Here is an 18,912-nt window from a genome sequence, read left to right as displayed (position 1 = left end):
TATCTCTGCTATTTCCATCTTACCCTCCGCATACCTCTCCAAGCGCTTCCTGGAACCCTGATGCTCTCCGTCCTCTGCAGCTCCTGACCCAGCCTGCCGAGAGCCAGGAGGAGATCACGGCGCGGCACCACATCGCTGACCAGCTGGAGCGCCGCTTCATCCCGCGGCCGCTGTGCAAGAGCTCGCTGATCGCCGAGTTCAACAACGAGCTCAAGATCCTGAAGGAGGCCGTGCACAGCGGCTCGGGTGAGAACCTCGGATTGATGTCTGTGTTTCAGGAGAGACTTCTTGACTTCTGTATTCTGGACTTAGCTGCAGCCTAAACAAACAAACTGACTACCTGCTCTCTCTCCGATCTCTCTCCGAGATGCAGAGAGGGATGTCGGTTGTTGTTCTGTGTTTGCCCTCTGTGTAGCTGCTCACTCGATCGCCTCGCTGTCGTTCTAGCCTACCAGGGGAAGACCTCCATCAGCACGGTGGGGACCTCCACGTCAGCGTACCGCCTCAGCCTGGCCACCATGTCGCGCTCCAACACCGGCACCGGCACCGTGTGGGAGCAGGACAGCCAGCCGTCTCACCAGGCTTCGCAGGACACACTCAGCCGCACGGATGAGGACGAGGAAGAGAGTCAGACACTATTTCTGTTCTCCTCCGATTCTAGTTTTACTTCTTGCCCATCAGCACCATTTATTTTGTTACTTTCAAGTAATAGATGTTCACTTATTATTGGAGTAACTGTTCATATACCTTACATCTATTTTCTATGGTGCACTTAGTTACATTTGGAGATTTGACTTCCTCTGTTCCTAGAAAAGCTGGTTAAAACGTGTTTACTGCTGGCAGTGAGATATTTATAGAAATGTGTAAATTGCAGAAACATGCATGCAGTTCCATTAGTTTTGTCTGTTGCTTTATTTGTCATCTCTGCAGCACCTTTGAGTTGTTAGACACAATGTTCTTGCTTCTATTTCTTTCTTCTTACTCTTTTCTTTCTGCGTGTTTGTATGTTAGTCTCTCTGTGTCTCTGCTCTCTCTGTATCAGTGTGTCTCTGTGATATCGTCCGTCTGTCTCTCTGTCTTTCGTGATGCAAGTCTCTGGTTTTCTTACTGTCCTCCCTCTCTCTATCGCCCTGTGTGTCGTGTCTCCAGATGACTCTGTGAGTATCCCCAGTGTGGTGAGTGAACACGATGCCTACGTGGCCAGTGTGATTGGCCGTCGCCGCTTCTCTAGTCATGTGACCAGTGTCTCCGCCCCACCAACAGAGCCCAAACTCAGCACCATGCTGCCCAGCCACAGGTATGACCCCTCCCCTCACTGCTCTCATTGGACCTCCATTGGAGGCCTAGAAAACATTTACAGCCCAGATCCCATAAAAATGCATAAAGAAAAAACGAACAATAGCTTTATGAGGCTCCTGGGGAAGAGGTTTGGCTGCATAATTTTGAGCACTCTTATTCAGTGTGATGAAGCATTCTTCAGGCTGATGATCTCGGAGAAAACCTCCTGGTGCAGCAAAACACAAAGTATACCTTTTTGCTAAATGTAACGCATTGCTGACATGTCACTTATACCTTAACAGCAAAGGAGAAGACACATGAACCTGTTATATCGTAATGCTGCAGGTCTGTACAAACCTCCAAAGACAAGCTGACAAAGGAATGCAAAGTCCTCAGGTCTCGGAGATCTCAACACGTAGCTGTTCATGTTCATGTATTTCTCTCTGTGTACAGTCCCTGCCTCCACACCCAACATTGTTTCTATAATCACACAATCTATAATCCAAAACACGTATGATATTATATATATTGTTTCAAATATTTGTTTGTATTGCTTTGTGGTTTAGCTCAATTGTAATAACCTTTTTATACTGAATGTTGTTTGTGTTTGAGTCCTAATACAGTGGTTTCTGAGCACTGACAACTTACATTACAAGAGGAGTATTTTTGTTATATTGTAGCAAGTCAGATGTGGTGAATATATTTTCAGCAGGAGCCTCAGTTCACTGGTGCTATGATGAGCTCAGCCCATGTGGATGAGGTCTAAGTCCAGAGTATTTTACTACTGCTTTACAACACCTTTCAAATACATTGCAGATAGTGTTGGTTTTAAATAAACTCTCTTAAGGAAAACATTTGAGAACCTTATTATTATTATTATTATTATTATTATTATTATTATTATTATTATTATTATTATTATTATTATTATTATTATTATTATTATTATTTTATTTCTTGGCAGATGCCCTTATCCAGGGTGATTTACAACATAATATCTGTTGATTTGATGGATTAAGGTTGTTATCTTTCTTTTCCACCGTGGGCAAACGCAGGTTCACGGCCTCTCTCGTTGGCATGGGCAGTGCCCACGGTGGGCTTCATGTTTCGTATTTCTTGGGATGTTCTGCTGTATGGGAGAACATCATTTCATTTTCTGGAACTGGCCTTCAGTCTTGAGTTGCACACAGAAGTAAAAGTCTTCCACTTTCAGTCTGTCTTTCAGGCAAGCTGGAGAAAGATAAAAATACGTATGCATTTTATAAAGAAAGATATATATAAATACACACATACATAATAAAAGATATTTGAGAAAGGTAAAGGAAGAATGAAGGAGCCCTGAGTGGACAGCAGAGATGATTGCATGCTTCTCATTTTCCCTAAATCCACATCTCCCTGCCCCTCTGCAGTGAACCCAATGTGCTAGATGAGTCCCAGGGGATGATGGCAGAGACTAACCTGTCTAGGTACAGTGTCACAGCCGCGCTACCTGTCTGTCAGTGTCTGTGCTGGGACCCACTCCCAGCATCCTCTCCTCCCATCACATCCAATCAGCAGCCCCTGTGGTTTCGTGCTTTTCTTTGTAGATGCAATGTATTCTGTTGTTTTATAATATTGTTTTCTTTGTGTAATTAGAAAATTACCCCATCCCAATCATCTGTTGTGCCTTAGTCCTGTGGGTTGAAATTATCAGGGAGCTGTTTTCCTGAATGGGTTTGTGTGTGCAATGTCTCACTGCGGTCAGTCCATGGTGTTCATACATGTGTCCAAGCTTTTGCTAATCCAGTACCGGACCCGCTGAGGGTCCTGTCTGTCAGGGGAGAGCTAGACTGGCAACTAAGAGAAATATTATTAAAACTGGGAGCCCTGGTTTTCAAGGTTTGGATCATATAATGCTTTATTTAGAATTGATTTACAATCAAATTAATGTTTTTGTATGTGTTGATCAAATCACATTTAAAAGCATATATTAAATAATATTATTTTAAAGTTAGGCAGAAAATAAGAGCAATACAAGGGAGACAATGCAGCTTTATTGATTCAGTGTTATTCATGGATTGTATTTAAAGATTTGATTTAGATTCTAGATTAATTGGATCATTTTCAAAGTTTCTTGATTTTTTGAAAAATGTTCCCAGCCTCTTATACATTCTGTCTTATACTAATATTGTATATCTGTATGTGTGTTTGTGCATAGCGATATATATTATGTCTACACACACATATACACCAATTTCTTTTTGCTGCACTTGCACCTTTAAATGTTGCAAGAAATTGGAGACGATTGTTGCTCTTGAGCACAAATCTTTAAACATTTTACGCATTTCAGCAAAACTGAGTTTACTTAGTCGGCTTAATTATCAGACAGCAGTAAATGTGGACATGACTGTATTAGTCCTGTGGTATATGTACATAGAGTTGCCTCTCCAGCTCTCCCTCAAGTCTGACCACAGATTATATAGACTGTGAGCGTCTATAATACGTCTGATGGTAGTTTATCATTTTTGATTTTGTTCTTTTCTGTCCTGAAGAAGCTGCATACACTCAGAACACAGAGACTCTACGTGTGATTAATCAACAAAGCCACATCTTAAAACAAACATTTTAGATCATTGCAGTCCAACTCATTAAACCACAAACCTTCAGGCTTCGTAGAAGACATTGTGTATAATGCCAGCATTCTTAGGGTTAACACAATATCGTAAATGAGGCCTCGGACCTCTGAACGTATGATTGTGACTTTCTAAGAAATCGGATGAACGGATGAATATTTGCAACATCCCAGAGAATCGGTTTTCAGTGCGTATGTTGCAGTCTTCCTAAAAGGTCTATGTGTCTATATGATTACATTAAACCATTATTGATTTGTGATTTTGTTTTGCTTATTTGGTCAATTTTAGTTTCTTTGAAGTTAGAAAATTGGAAACTAATTATTAAACATGTAGAAAGGCTTTGAAACTTTTCTCCTCAAGGGTGTTAAACCAGGTGCATGAGGTTTACTTAATAAAATTAGACTAGAATTAGTTTAACTAGAATTAGCATGAAAAAAAAAGATAAATGCAATATATGCAATAAAGTATATTAATTTTTGGATTTAGTGCTTGTTTTTGTTGTTTTTACTTGTTTTACATAAATCATTTTCATCTACTTTAATAAGTTATAATTAAATTATATGTAAAACATTTATAACAAACATTTAGAGAAAAATCTTTTGGATTATTCCCAGTGCTGACATCTGTTTAGGTTTAGAAAAAGTTAGAAAAATCATCATTAATAGACATCATAATATTCAATTAGTGAAGCCGATCAGAACTGTAAGTAATCACAATGCTCTGAACTGTATGGAACGTGAGGTTCTTGTCTCTTCAGTTCCAGTACAGAGTGTCCCCCCGTTATTCTTAGTCCAAATAATATAAGATAGTAAGCCAGAATCATGTTGATCTATTTACTTATTGATCATTTAATTTCCCATTTTGTCACAGATGCATCATATCGTGTAATTGCTATGAGTAAATGGAAGAATATTTTGCTTTGGAACAGAACTATTACAGAATGCGTGTTAGTCGGGATGATGTTCGGTTCTGTTGGTGAGATGAGAGCATGCAGTTCACCCTCTCCTTCTTGTGACCTTTGGCCTTGTCTGTTTCTGTCCACGTGGCCGGATCTCCGCAGGGTGGCGAGTGTCCAGAGCGAGCCCGGCCAGCAGAACCTCCTGTTGCAGCCGCCGCTGGGCAGGAAGAGGGGTCTCAGACAGGTAGGCTCTGGCACAGAGCAACTGCCAGACTCAAAAGGATGTAGAAACCCTTATGGTCTTCCAGGGGATTTGTTTTCTTGTGTGTTTCTTTTCTTTTTGTGTATAAATATGGAGTGCATCAATTCGTAATGCCAGCTTTATACAATGGCTGTGCAGTTGAGGCTGAGACCTTATGGCCTGTGTGTTCAGAAGGTTGTCATATGTTTCTCCAGCCTCGGCGCCCGTTGCTGTCCAGGCAGAAGACACAGACCGAGACACGTGGCCGTCCTGGCGCGCGACTCTCTACAACACGCCGGAGCATTCAGCCCAAAACCAAACCCCTAGGTAAAGCTCTGTGTGTGTCCGCGTCTGTGCTCTGACAAGCTGAAACCTTTACAGCAGACCATTGAGATCCAGATTTGTGCTTTTTCTTTTAACAATGAAAATGTTAGCATGGAGGCACCTTTAATATCGTTGCTGCTGCTGTACTAACCCTCTCTTCAGCAGCCCATGAAGAGTACATCCTGTGTGCTTTAAACAGATGTGATTGTTATTCATTCCCAGGCACCCTACCTAGCTAGGTCCTTGTGATGACCTCACAGATGGACCTTGGTCCTGTCACTTACTGTATAGGCTTTTACTGTAATACTATTGTCAGGATGTTCACTATAGAAGGCACAATAGCAGGAGCACTGCTGATGATGAAGTGCCGTCTGCCCCCTGGTCTCCACAGAGCAGAAGAGGTCTGTGACCTTCACAGAGACAGAACCCGAGGTGGCCGTCGGGTCGCCCACAGCCACCAGTACAGAAAGTCCCTCTGAGAACAAGAACTTGAGTCCTGGGGCCAAACCTTCACCTGCTGCCTCTCCCTGCATCGTCACTGCCGACCTCCATACTGCCTCACCTATAAAGGTAGCCATTGTTTTCACTTCCCCACAAAATGTACACACATCTGATCCTCTATATGGACTCAACGCTCTGCACACACATCTAACAGAGGGACACGTAAGCGATCATCAAGGTTCGCTCTTTGTTTTCCTCATAAAAGCCCTTGATGTGAATATCATAAGCCATCATAGAGCACCAGGAGTCAGATCATATAACATTACATTTTTTGGATCATTAGGTTGTATATTTAAGCTTTCCTGCAGAAAACTATTGCCAAATACTAACCAGACATACTTTGTTTCAAGTTATTTTATCCTCAAGTTCCCAATAAAAGCCCAGAGTACCTCAGATTGCAATTGGAGTCTCACTGGACAATGATAAACTATTAAGGAAAGTATACTTTAGACGGGAATATGAGACTGCAGGTATCTTATTGATCTGTGAGTGTAGTCTGAGGAAGAATTGTATAGTAGGAATTTACTTTGTAGAGGGAACCACAGATGTCATTTTGATGGATGTTTCTCTGAATGGGTTAGGAGATTAAGAGGGAGTGATTGAATATATAGTATAAAATGAATAAAGTCCCAATAGTCTGCTCAGGTGTATCTCTAGGCCACAACAGAGGCACTAAATACCACAAGCATGTTATATTTGGTTTATATGCCTGTATGTTTGACAAAATGAATGTGTCCGTTGAAGTGTTGTGGAAAATAGCAAAAGAAATATTGAATAGAAGACGATATTCAGTGCTTCTCAGCTTGGTAGCTTGTGTGCTAATTCTCCTAAACCCATGTTACTGCATTCAAGCTCATTGTCAGCTGGCTGTGTTACAGGTCGACACTGAAAACTCGGAGAAGAGAGAGAAGACAGACCAGGGGAGCCTGTGCGGCAGCCTCTCTCCCGCTCCCTCTCCTGTTCCCAATCCTCCTCCCACACTGCCCCCTCCTGTCCCGATGAGCCCCCCAGCGCTGGGCCCCCCCCAGCTGCCCGAGAGCCCAGAAAACGAGGAGACCTCTGCGCTGCTTCATCATGCAGACACAGTGCTGCACATCACGGAGGAGAACGGCACCGAAAACCCGCTCCTCTCCCAACTAGGCCTTTCACACTGACCCGGGGGACGCATCACGTGTACAGAAACGCGGACCTCGGAGCTAAACGGATCCAGCTGTTGATTTTCAAACCAAAACAGCTGGCTAATGAAAAAACTGTCTGTTTCATTGCTATTCTGAATTATATACATGTAGAAGAATCTAGAAATAGATGTACCACACTGTAGATGTCTATTCAAGTCAAGCTTTATTTATTTATTTAAAGACAAATATTTTACAAATGTGTTTGTGAATCTCAATAAATTGTGGCATAGCGTAGACTCCTCAGCCTCCAGACGCCACCGCCTACCCTTCCACCTGAGTTAGCCAATGTTAGCCATTGAATTACATCATGGTCAAGATCCTGTAGCGTTTCTTTAGCTTTTTCTGTATTTTTCTATCTCAGTTTCTAAAGAATAAGAGACAGAAGTCATGACTGGCAGAGAAATGACATTCAGTACCGTGAGCAAACCCAGTAGAGCAACCTTATATACCTTCGATGTTCAGCTGCAGTGTTTAGTCAGTTTGAAGTGTTCAGTTTGAGGCAGCATGGTTTTATGCCATTCGGGAAGGGTGTGTGGCAGATACTAAACCTTGCTCACTGGTGCCTATATTGTTCAAACTGCAGGTGTGCCTTCTTGGAGAAACTAGGATATTTATCAACATGCACCTGTGTGTGGAAACGCGTAACCCCTATTACATATTATACACAGTAAAACTGCATAATGGAAACTGTACACAATGCTGATATCTGATCTATAATATAATTTGTCCAGTTTAATGATTCTCCACATATTGGTATGAGCAGGGATTATGACCTTCATGCAGAAATTAAATACTGTGTTCTTAATATTTTCGTAAAATTAAAAACAGACCTGCAGCACATCAACATGTGAACATTTACATTCTCTCTATGCTGTAGCTATGTTTTCTCCTCCTCCAACTGGCATGAGCCCTGCTGTGCAGCCTGTCGTGTGGACGCACAGCCGCTGTCTTTCACAGGCGTGTCTGAGGAGTGTCTGCCTCGGCACCAGCCTCGGGGCTTCCTGTGCCTCATGAGGTCTTACATAGAACTCATCGTTTCACATGGTGTGGGTGACAAATAAGCACCATTGGCTGCTCCAAAGGGATCATTTCATTGCCAGCAGAATGTCTTGCTGAAGCTGTAATCAGCACGCTGGAACAGTGTACTTGGTACTGTGACAGTGTGCGTAATGAAAATATATCGGTGGGACACTCCTGAACACCACCTTGCCTAAAAGTGACAACTGTAATGCAGCTGCACCCTGTGCCAACACCAGACCAACGAGACAGACACAATGCACCATAGACCACCAATAGCACCACATCCATTCACACGCATTTCAAATGTGTGTATCAGTACAAACAAGGCCTTACAGTTCCTTGTGTAAGAGAATGCGTCTAGAAAAATAGTTGTTCCACGATTTGGTTCTTCGTCTGACATTCCACAGAACAGGACAATAGAAGCAGAAGAGAACAGTTATTACCAACAGCTGTACAATATGACCAATGTTAAAAAACATCATTCTTCATTCAGCTCATTCAAATAAGTGCACATAGAACTGTATGCAGTTTCCAAATGAATGCAATTTAATACTGCCATCACCCAGGCCAGTTAGGGAAACGAGACTGGGACAGGGGATGACAGGATGGGGAAAGAGAAGAGGACAGGGGACTGAGAGAGTGGACAGTGCAGGAACTGCACTTTCTAAGATTTCAGTTTTTAAATTTGGAAAGCTAACCTTTCAGGTTGTTATTGTACAATGTGGTTATTATTAATTACTCCAACAGCTGGTGGATATAGAATTTTCATAGTCAATATTACATCATATCCTGCAAAAAAACACATTGGCACCAAGAAAATGCAGTTTTGTTTCCATAAAATATTAAATGCAACAAGATTTCAGGTTGTAACATGACAAACTGTGAAACAGTCCAAGGGGGTGAATACTTCCACCTATAGCGACTGTATGTTACTGTGTCACACATGTTACAGCATTGATGTTATGATTTCAGTATGTTCTATAAATTGTTCTTGGAATCAGTGCTCTTTCTGTGTGTTCCTACTACAGTTTCTCTACTGTTTACACACATTTCTTCAAACAATATCTCATGTTCTCAAAACTACAAACATAAAGAACATAATCATGTTCAAAATCAGCCCGTATATCCCCACAGGCTGCTCCATGGCCTGTAGTGAGGTCACTCGCCAGGGATAAGATCGGATAACATGCCACAGGTTAACAATTAGTCCAGTCAAACCCTAAGAGAGATCAGGATAATTGAGGAGGAGGAACTAAAGGGACTAGCAGAATTAAAAACAAACAAATCACCTGGGCCAGATGGGATATTTCCAACAGTACTGAAAAAAATGAGGGAAATTATTTATAGGCCCCTAACTCAATTATTCCAATTGACACTTAGAACAGGGGATGTGCCAACTGACTGGAAGACAGCAAATGTCATACCAATCCACAAGAAAGAGGACAAAACTGAGCCAGGAAATTACAGACCAATCAGTCTCACCTGCATCACCTGTAAAATGTTGGAAAAAATGATTAGACAGAAAATAGAGGAGCATCTTAATGAAAACCATATTCTTGGAGATAGTCAACATGGGTTTAGAAGAGGCAGGTCATGTCTTACTAATTTATTAGAATTTTTTGAACATGCAACTGCAGCTGTAGATCATGTGAAAGCATATGATATGATATACTTAGATTTCCAAAAAGCTTTTGATAAGGTTCCACACCAAAGACTAATCCTCAAATTGGAAGCAGTAGGCATTCAGGGGAGTCGCTTCTAACTGGAGTGAGGTTGTTAGTGGAGTTCCACAGGGATCAGTACTAGGACCTGTGCTTTTTCTAATCTATATTAATGATCTGGACTCTGGGATAGTTAGCAAACTTGTCAAATTTGCAGATGATACTAAAATAGGTGGCTCAGCAGATACAATCTCGGCAGCACAGGCTATTCAAAGGGACTTAGATAATATTCAGTTGTGGGCGAAACCTGGCAGATGAAATTCAATGTGGACAAGTGCAAGGTATTACATGCAGGTAACAAAAATGTTCACTATAATGACACTATGGGAGGAATAGAACTAGATGAAGTATCGCATGAGAAAGACCTAGGAGTCTATGTGGACTCCTCACTTTCTCCATCCAAACAATGTGGGGAAGCAATAAAAAAGGCAAACACGATGCTAGGGTATATTGTCAAAAGTGTAGAGTTGAGAACAAGGGCAGTGATGTTCAGACTGTACAATGCACTAGTTAGAGCTCATCTGGATACTGTGGACAGTTCTGGGCTCCACACTTCAAGAAAGATATCACTGCTCTAGAGGCAGTTCAGAGGAGAGCAACCAGACTTATTCCAGCTCTGAAGGGAAAGTCCTACTGAGAGACTGAGGAACTGAAACTTTTCACCCTGGAACAGAGGAGACTACGTGGGGACTTGATCCAAGTCTTCAAAATCATGAAAGGCATCGACCACATCAAACCAGAGGAGCTTTTCCAGATCAGCAGGGACACACGCACCCGGGGACACAAATGGAAATTGGGCTTCAAGGCATTCAAGACAGAAAACAGGAGACACTTCTTCACACAGAGAGGCGTCACAATCTGAACAAACTCCCCAGCGATGTGGCTGAAGAGACAATTTGGGAACATTCAGAAACAGACTGGATAGGATCCTTGATCACTTAGTTATTAATGGACACCAAACGAGCACAATGGGGCGAATGGCCTCCTCTCGTTTGTAAACTTTCTTATGTTCTTATGTTCTAGTGTTAATATAAGACAGTACTAATTACCTAGATGCTAGAATCATATTATTCTGGGTCTGAGATCACGGATATATTCTAATAAATATTACAGCGTCTTGAGTTTCAAATAAGTATATATAAGAACATAAGAAAGTTTACAAGCGAGAGGAGGCCATTCGCCCCATGGTGCTCCTCTGGTGTCCATTAATAACTGAGTGTATAAGTTTCAGCTCATTCTAACTTCATATTATGTAAATCCATACAATACTACAGAAAATAATATTACTGGCTACAGTAGCATGAATACACAACACAGATACAAATGTAGCCCAAATACAGCAATTACTGCTCCTCAGCCTTTATTTTATAGCGCCTTCAGATGAGTCTCTAATTACGCTGTGTGCTTAGCCACGCCCCTGCAGGGCGGTGTGTGACGTCACAAAGCGGGCCGCTATATAAGCCCCTGCGCGCGTTCTGAGCCGTAGCTTGAGCGCCGGACATGAGGTGGTGCGGACGCCTCTTCCTGCGAGGGTCTTCTGGACAGAGAAGGACCCTGTAAGTTCACGTTTCTCATGAATTGATGTCGATACGTTTTTCTTCAGTGTTCTGGCTGCTCCCCCCGCAGCCCCCGCGATAAAATGCTGACAAAAAGGCCCGACATTGACCGCGATGTCCTCCGACCACAGACCCGTCCGCGCAGGCGCCGCTGCCGGGGATGTTACTCGCACTTTACTCGTTCGCTCCGCGGCAGTTTGAGATGCACAGGCCGTTTATTTAGTATTTTCTCCGAAATGTCAGACGTGATGTTGCGTTTTAAACCGGCAGTCGTGCGATCTGCTCACTAACACAGGAAATGCAAGTGCAGGCCTAGTCGCGGTCTGATGCCTCTGCTGTTTATGAGCTGCGTCTATAAACGTGTTCACAGAAACGCCACATAACTCGGACATGTTGGAGCATCGCTGTCAGTCACTGCACTGCTGGTCCATCATGATGATGAACCCCACTGTTCAAACCCGTTGAAAGGCTCTGATTTAGGAAATGATTAGTTCAATTGAGTAATTGAGCTCAGTTTGAGCAGAATCCAGCAGGGTAGGGGCTCCTCTGGGACAGGGTTGAGACAGTGCTTTAAGCCCACTGCATTGTTACGGGATTGAAGAAACGTTAAAAACTTTGTTCTGTAGTACTATCAGTACTTTTGCATTTTTTGAGGAACATTAAAGGACATTTAAAGTAACTTGGAACAGCCTATACATGTAGTTAAAGGCATGAACTAGCAACCACTCATGGCAATCCTCATCTGTTTTCCAGCTGTGCCCCCAAAACCCGTAGCTGCATGGCGCCCCTGTGCTGCGCTGTGCTGAGTCTGATGCGTTTGTGTTCAAATGTTCTCCATTGCATGCAGGGCATCCCCCGGGACCCCAGTCTCCCACGATGGGGCGGCGTGGTGAAGAAACAAGAAGATCCCAAGCCAAAGACCAAGGAGGTACACTGTACATCGCTCTCTCTCTTGCTTACATTTTCAATTAAAGCTGCTTTATTGCCATGACTAACACAACATTAGTAATAAGGATGATAATTATCAGTTTTCTATAGTACATTAATACAAAATAAGGTACGATATCAATTATTCCGCAGACTTTGTGCCTGATAAAATACAATAAAAAAAAAAAAAAATGTTCACAAGATTGAAACGCGAAAGGTTGCGCGAGAGTCGCAGGAGGGAATCCCGCCGCTCGGCTTCTCGCTGAATGAAATCTGAAATATGGGGATATGAGGCGGGTGGGCAGGCGGCAGATAAACACACTAACTCTAACATGTTTTGTACTCTCTCTCTCAGGAGGGGGACAAGATGGTTTCTGAGGTCAGAAAGCCCTCTGTGTGTGGCTCAATTGAGAAGAATGAGCTTGAGTCACTAAAGAAGACGCTGAAATTGGTAAGACGGAGAAATGGACTGTCGGATAAGCAGATCCAGTCCATCAGTGTCTGTACTGTCTCTATCCTCTCTCCGTAGGGAGATATGGAAACATGGATATATGGATGACTCTCTCTCTCTCTCTCTCTCTCTCTCAGACGGATGTGAACAAGGCAGACAGAGAGGGGGTCACAGCGCTGCACAAGGCCTGCGAGCTGGGCAGGAAGGAAATGGTCCTGTACCTGCTTGAGATCGGGGCAGACACTGCTGCCGTCGACCACTTCGGTCACACGCCCCTGCGCGTGGCAGTCAAGCACAGGTCAGCACTGTACTGTGTGTGTGTGTGTGTGTGTGTGTGTGTGTGTGTGTGTTGTGTGGTAGTGCTGGGCGTGTGCTGTGTGTTTCTGTTGGCTTGTAATGACGTGTAATCCTGTATTCCCAGGCACTTTGAGATCATCCAGATGCTGCGGAGGGAGGAGGCCCCCGTGAGCATCGCCCCCTTCAAGCTGGGAATGGAGCTGGTCAGGTGAGTGCGGCCCACGTGGGTCTGTCCGCGCGCCTCCACTTCAGGGCCGAGTCCCTGTGCTGCGCCGTCCCACGCTGACTCTCTGTCTCTGTTTTCCCAGTGCCGTGAAAAAGAGGGACCAAGACCTGCTGCGGGCCTGGTCCCTAGCTGGGGTAGACATGGACCAGGGGAACTTTGAGAAGTGCACGGCCATGAAGAAGGCTCAACAGATGCAGGATCCAGACTTGATCCGCTGCCTGCTGGACTGTGGAGCCACCCCACTGGTGAGAGAGAGGGAGAAGGAGGGAGAGAGTGTGTGTGTATTATTAATAATAATATTTTTATTTCTTAGCAGACGCCCTTATCCAGGGTGACTTGCAACATAAGTGCAAAATTACAGTTAGGTAAAGGCATCAAACATTTACAAATTCAGATTTACATTATACAAAGCAATTCAAGATATAATACATTTTACAACTTCCAATTTACACAGTTCAGTACAGTAAGTGAGGTCCTACATCCTGGAAAGTAAAGCGAAGTCCTGTCAAGATGTAGGTCACAGTCAAGGGCTACAGGAAAGGGAGCAAGGAGGAAATCAACCGATAACACAAGAAGCATGATAACACTCTGAAATGCTATCTAACAGGGATTAAAAGGGCTAATATTGCAAGTACTGTAACTAACAAACAGTCGCTGCTCTTACTACAATGCAGGTGCAAGTATGGCGCTAATTGGGCCCATATGCGAGATGCACAATTCTTCGCTAAACAAGTAACCACATAAACAATCACTGCAGCTCTTAACTAAAGTAGGAAAGACAGAGAAAAGCGGCACTGAACTGGGCGAGTCAGACGGCTCCGCTGGCTTGTGTTGCGTGTTCATGCGCTGTGTGTGTTTATGCGCGTTCATTTCATTCCAGAGTCCGGTTCCCGTCCTTGAGCCCCTGACCACGCCGGCGCCAGCGATCCCGCCCCCCCCTGTGCCTGCGCCACCGACCATGCCCCCCACTGAGACGGCACCGGTGACCGTGCCCCCCCCTGTGCCTGCGCCACCGACCGTGCCCCCCACTGAGATGGCACCGGTCACCCTGCCCCCCCCTGTGCCTCCGCCACCGACCGTGCCCCCCACTGAGACGGCACCGGTGACCCTGCCCACCCCAGTGCCTGCGCCAGTGATCGTGCCCCCCACTGAGATGGCACCGGTCACCCTGCCCCCCCCTGTGCCTCCGCCACCGACCGTGCCCCCCACTGAGACGGCACCGGTGACCCTGCCCCCCCCTGTGCCTGTGCCAACGACCGTGCCCCCCACTGAGACGGCACCGGTGACCCTGCCCACCCCAGTGCCTGCGCCAGTGATCGTGGCACCTCGAGAGCGCCATGAGGAGGAGCAGGTCCCCCGGGAGCGCCATGAGGAGGAGGCAGTACTAGCAGTCGTGCTGACGGAGGTTCAGCTGTCTGTGGCGGAAGAGGAGCAGGACGCAGCTCCTGAGGAGACGCCCGCAGCGGTGAGTACCATGCGCCCCGGTCCTGGAGCTGCAGTACGAGCAGCCACCGGCTGAGCCGAAGGGCGGCCCGCTGTCCTTCTGCTGGCAGTGAGAGAGCGCCCGCTCCTCAATGCGGCCGCCAGATAACTGAGGATGACTTGACCGAAGGGTCAGCAGCAGGGAATACAATGAACATCCGCCAAACGCAGGTCAATTTAGCCAGTGGTGGGTAAATCTGTCAATCTTACCAGGCAACAAGTGTACGGGAACTTCACTTGTTTTAATTTCTCCTAATGTATTGGTCGATCCGTTTCAAAAAGTGCTCGAGTTATAATGGTTGCCTTGACAAAGTTCATATTCGCACAATCGGTGGGATTCTGCAGGTCTGCGGACATCTGCGCTACAACGCGCCCCATGGCTTCCTTACAGAGAAGCACACGAGTGTATAATATGTGCAGTGCAATTAAACTACCACGAATCTACAGCTGGGATGTTAACCCACCTAAAAGCCAAACGCCCTTCTGCGAAACTAGCAATGACAGGAAAGGAAAGAGGAGCAACAAACGCATGAATACACACACACAGCAGCCACTGCTCTTTATTCTGTATCCGCTGGAACTCAAACGCACAGGTGTGTTTCCGAACGCAGAGCGGCAGTCTGAGTGTGGTGTGGAGAGAGAGTCAATCGTTTATAAATTAGCTAGATTGGTTTTATACATTTTGTATTTCGCTGTTGTGACCGGAAAACATTGCCACAAGGACGCTAATGTTCAGGCATTTTCATTGCAGCTCACATTGCTAAACTGCAATTGAATGAAAATGTTTAAAAAATGAAAGAAAAACATATTTGTCTGTCAATTACAGCTGTAATTGCAAAATATTCCTTTATAAACAAACCGTCACAACCTTTATAGTTAGTTTGAAATTGTGACAATGAACAGTTGTGATAATGTCGGGACAATAATACGAGAGTTGACAGGTCTGCTGTTATGATGCCATTTCCATACGTCTTCTAATAATGCATTTTTACATGGATATTTATTTAACAAAGTTCTTATGTTTGATAAGTATTCATCAATTGCATCAATTACAACGTATTAATTTATGGGGAAACGATTTGCGATGGAGACGTGCATTTTTGCTGCTGAAGAGAAACGTGTTTTGTTTGCATCGCGTCTTTGCTGGCGTGCAGGTACTGAGCAATGGAAGGACGTTGCGGTCTGTCATCATCCCTAGACATGATATTTTTGACCCAAACCAAAGGACCCCTCAGCCCTGGCGCTCAGCTGATAAAGCAGGTGTCGGGTTATGCATTGCAGAGAGAGCAGTGGTCAGAGTGCAGATGACAGAGAAACGGACTTTTACATTGTAGCTTAAAAACAATTACTTTTAATGACGCCATTAATTTTAATTACTTTTGATTTAATTTCCTGAATAAATGTCATGGATAAGGGCGTCTGCCAAGAAATAAAAAATAAAATTAATAATAATAATAGTGACATGTTCACCACACATTTACGCACCCTCGTGTAGTCGATTTTATCCCCTGGTCAGCAGCGTCCAGTCCCCTAGTCAGCGCCGCTGTGCAGAACAGCTCGCGCTTCTACCCAGTTAAGGAGCAGGTTCAATTAGAGCCGCTTGTCTCCGGGAGCGAGTCCTCAGACCTCACAGATCAGTGGCATGATTCACACGTGTCTCTGAGCTGTAGAGTCCGTCTGCTAGGTGTCATTCGCCTAATAAATCTACTTGAGCCGTGCATAGCACTCGGCCCGGCGCAGTAACGCAGACTGTGTGCAGCGCTGCGCTTGTCCGCTAGAGCCGCGCTGCTGCGCTCCTGTACTCAATATGTGCCGTGCTGCTGCTCCGCGGTTTTGTGCAATGTGATGGACATGTAATCCTGTCGCTATTGTGACTTGTGCAGAGATCCACACAGTCCGAGCCGGACAGTCGGAGCCACATCAAGGCACCTCGGGACCAAATGAGGCAGGTTTTATGAACCGGAAATCATTTCGCAGCATTACTGTTCACACACTTATGACGTTAATCACCGTTTGTATGACAATTACACAGTGCCAGTACTAGACGGTCAGGTCACCCATGACTTCCCATATGATCTGTGACTGCGCCTGCCTGTGGCCAGGCTCTGTGCACGACTCTGTGCTGCGATCGTGTCTTTAGCTCGGTTTGATTGTCTCCGGCGTCGGCTTTAATGTCCCGCAGGGAGCCGGCAGGCGGACGCACGGCGGACTGCTCTGTGCTGTCGTCGGCTCTGTGTGTCGGTTCGGCTGCAGCCCTGTGTTTTAGCCCCTCCCCCCCGAGTGTCACACGTGACACATGGTGACCGTGTACTGAGACTCTGCTCTGTCCTATCTGCACACAGAATCTTCCGTCACAGCAAGAGACCCAGACCGCAGCATCCGAGCAGCCCGTAGAGGACGAGGATCCTGGACAGGACGGCTCTGAGCATCACCCCGCAGGTATGTTCTGGTGAGAGGAGTCTCTCTGTGGGAAGCCAGCGTTTCTGTCCTGTGGTTCGTTGGTTTTCATCAGGGCCTTTTGAAAATGTTTCACAGCTGTAGACATTGTCGTCTCCTGCAACGCTTGAGCTTTGAACTGGACCCAGAGTCCAGGCCGACGGGACAGTGTGGGGGGGCGGTGCAGGGGACAGAGACGCTGACACGTGTGTCTCTGTGTTTCAGATGCTGCGGAGGTGCCGAGCCAGGCCAGACTGTCCAGGTGGAAACGCCTTTCCAACTTCTTCCTCCGCCTGTGTTGCTGCAGGGAGGATGTGAGGGAGTAATGCCAGGAAGTATCCCCTAGCGTGTGCGTGTGCGTGCGTCTTAGAGAATACTATGTGTACTGAGATGCTGAGACTTATATACTATATACCGAGACGCATGTAAGTCTCGGCATCTCCGTATATATTGTATGTGTCTCAGTATATAGTATATAAGTTTCAGCATCTCTGTATATATTAAATACTATATACTGAGACGCATATAATATATACTGAGATGCTGAGACTTGTACAATATACTACATACCGAGGCGCATATAATATATACTGAGATGCTGAGACCCATACAATATATGCTGAGATTTATATACTATATACTGAGACGCATACAATATATACTGAGATGCTGAAACTTGTACAGTATACTACATACCGAGATGCATATAATATATACTGAGATGCTGAGACCCATACAATATATGCTGAAATTTATATACTATATACTGAGACGCATACAATATATGCTGAGACTTGTACAGTAAGGGAAAAAAGTATTTGATCTCCTGCTGATTTTGTACATTTGCCCACTGACAAAGAAATGATCAGTATCATTTTAAGGGTAGGTGTATTTTAACAGTGAGAGACAGAATAACAACAAACAAATCCAGAAAAAAACGCATTTAAAAAAAGTTATAAATTGATTTGCATGTTAATGAGGGAAATAAGTATTTGATCCCCTATCAATCAGCAAGATTTCTGGCTCCCAGGTGTCTTTTATACAGGTAACGAGCTGAGATTAGGAGCACTCTCTTAAAGGGACTCTCCTAATCTCAGCTCCTTACCTGTATAAAAAACACCTGTCCACAGAAGCAATCAATCAGATTCCAAAGATGCTGAGATTTATATACTATATACTGAGACGCATACAATATATACTGAGATGCTGAGACTTGCATACTATATACTGAGACGCATATAATATATAGTGAGATGCTGAGACTACATGCAGTTAAAAGGGATGCCAAATGGCTAAACTCGACTCTTGAAACAGAGAAGGTCGTTAAGAGGCTTCTGGAGATGCCTGAGCTCAGACCCCCAACCCAACAGAGCCACTTAAACTCCTCTTGAGGAGACCTAGGAGTAATAAAATGACTCTGATATATGCAATAAGCCCACAGCATTTTACACAATTCATTAAGCAGTGTGAAATATGAATATATTGCAGACCCTATTTCTGTTGCTTTGTATGTTTTGTTACAACTGGATATAGAAAATACATAAAGCATTTCGCAAATTTCAACATTTGTAGCGAAATAGTCAAATCTATCGCATCGATATAATGTCATGTATTGCAGTGCACTGTGCATGTTTCAACACCATTGTGCATTACTGAGATGCAGACAATGAGTCTTATACCCTCAGGACTCTTGTCTTGTGGAAGGACCGTGTAAAGTGTTTGGTGAAGCAAGTTCTTAATAAAACGTTCAAATATTCGACTGTG

At 44.6% G+C, this 18,912-nt stretch overlaps 2 protein-coding genes across 2 annotated transcripts in view; both read left to right on the top strand.

Moving 5' to 3' along the window:
* unc80 (unc-80 homolog (C. elegans)) overlaps positions 1-9,024 on the top strand; it is a 70,063-nt gene extending 61,039 nt beyond the window's left edge. Inside the window, 8 exon segments of the mRNA XM_066687988.1 lie at positions 81-246; positions 448-627; positions 1,150-1,297; positions 2,688-2,744; positions 4,951-5,032; positions 5,245-5,356; positions 5,745-5,923; positions 6,733-9,024. Coding sequence (XP_066544085.1) covers positions 81-246; positions 448-627; positions 1,150-1,297; positions 2,688-2,744; positions 4,951-5,032; positions 5,245-5,356; positions 5,745-5,923; positions 6,733-7,008 — 1,200 coding nt within the window. The 3' untranslated portion in view covers positions 7,009-9,024.
* A 599-nt stretch (positions 9,025-9,623) lies between these two features.
* On the top strand, positions 9,624-18,904 carry LOC136711907 (calphotin). The gene is made up of 10 exons (XM_066688495.1): positions 9,624-9,642; positions 11,235-11,329; positions 12,177-12,257; positions 12,612-12,707; positions 12,845-13,005; positions 13,129-13,212; positions 13,313-13,475; positions 14,111-14,695; positions 17,055-17,151; positions 17,374-18,904. Exons 1-10 carry the CDS (start codon positions 9,624-9,626, stop codon positions 17,472-17,474), a joined length of 1,482 nt encoding a protein of 493 aa, XP_066544592.1. The 3' UTR covers positions 17,475-18,904.
* The last annotated feature ends 8 nt before the right edge of the window (positions 18,905-18,912 follow it).

Source organism: Amia ocellicauda, chromosome 16, assembly GCF_036373705.1.
Source record: "Amia ocellicauda isolate fAmiCal2 chromosome 16, fAmiCal2.hap1, whole genome shotgun sequence".
NCBI lineage: Eukaryota > Metazoa > Chordata > Actinopteri > Amiiformes > Amiidae > Amia > Amia ocellicauda.
This window is presented reverse-complemented; position numbering and strand designations above follow the sequence as displayed.

Coding starts and splice junctions, on each gene's coding strand:
- LOC136711907 (XM_066688495.1), top strand. Junction 13,213..13,312: donor CTGGGAATGGAGCTGGTCAG/GTGAGTGCGGCC, acceptor CTGTTTTCCCAG/TGCCGTGAAAAAGAGGGACC. Junction 17,152..17,373: donor CTCTGAGCATCACCCCGCAG/GTATGTTCTGGT, acceptor TCTGTGTTTCAG/ATGCTGCGGAGGTGCCGAGC.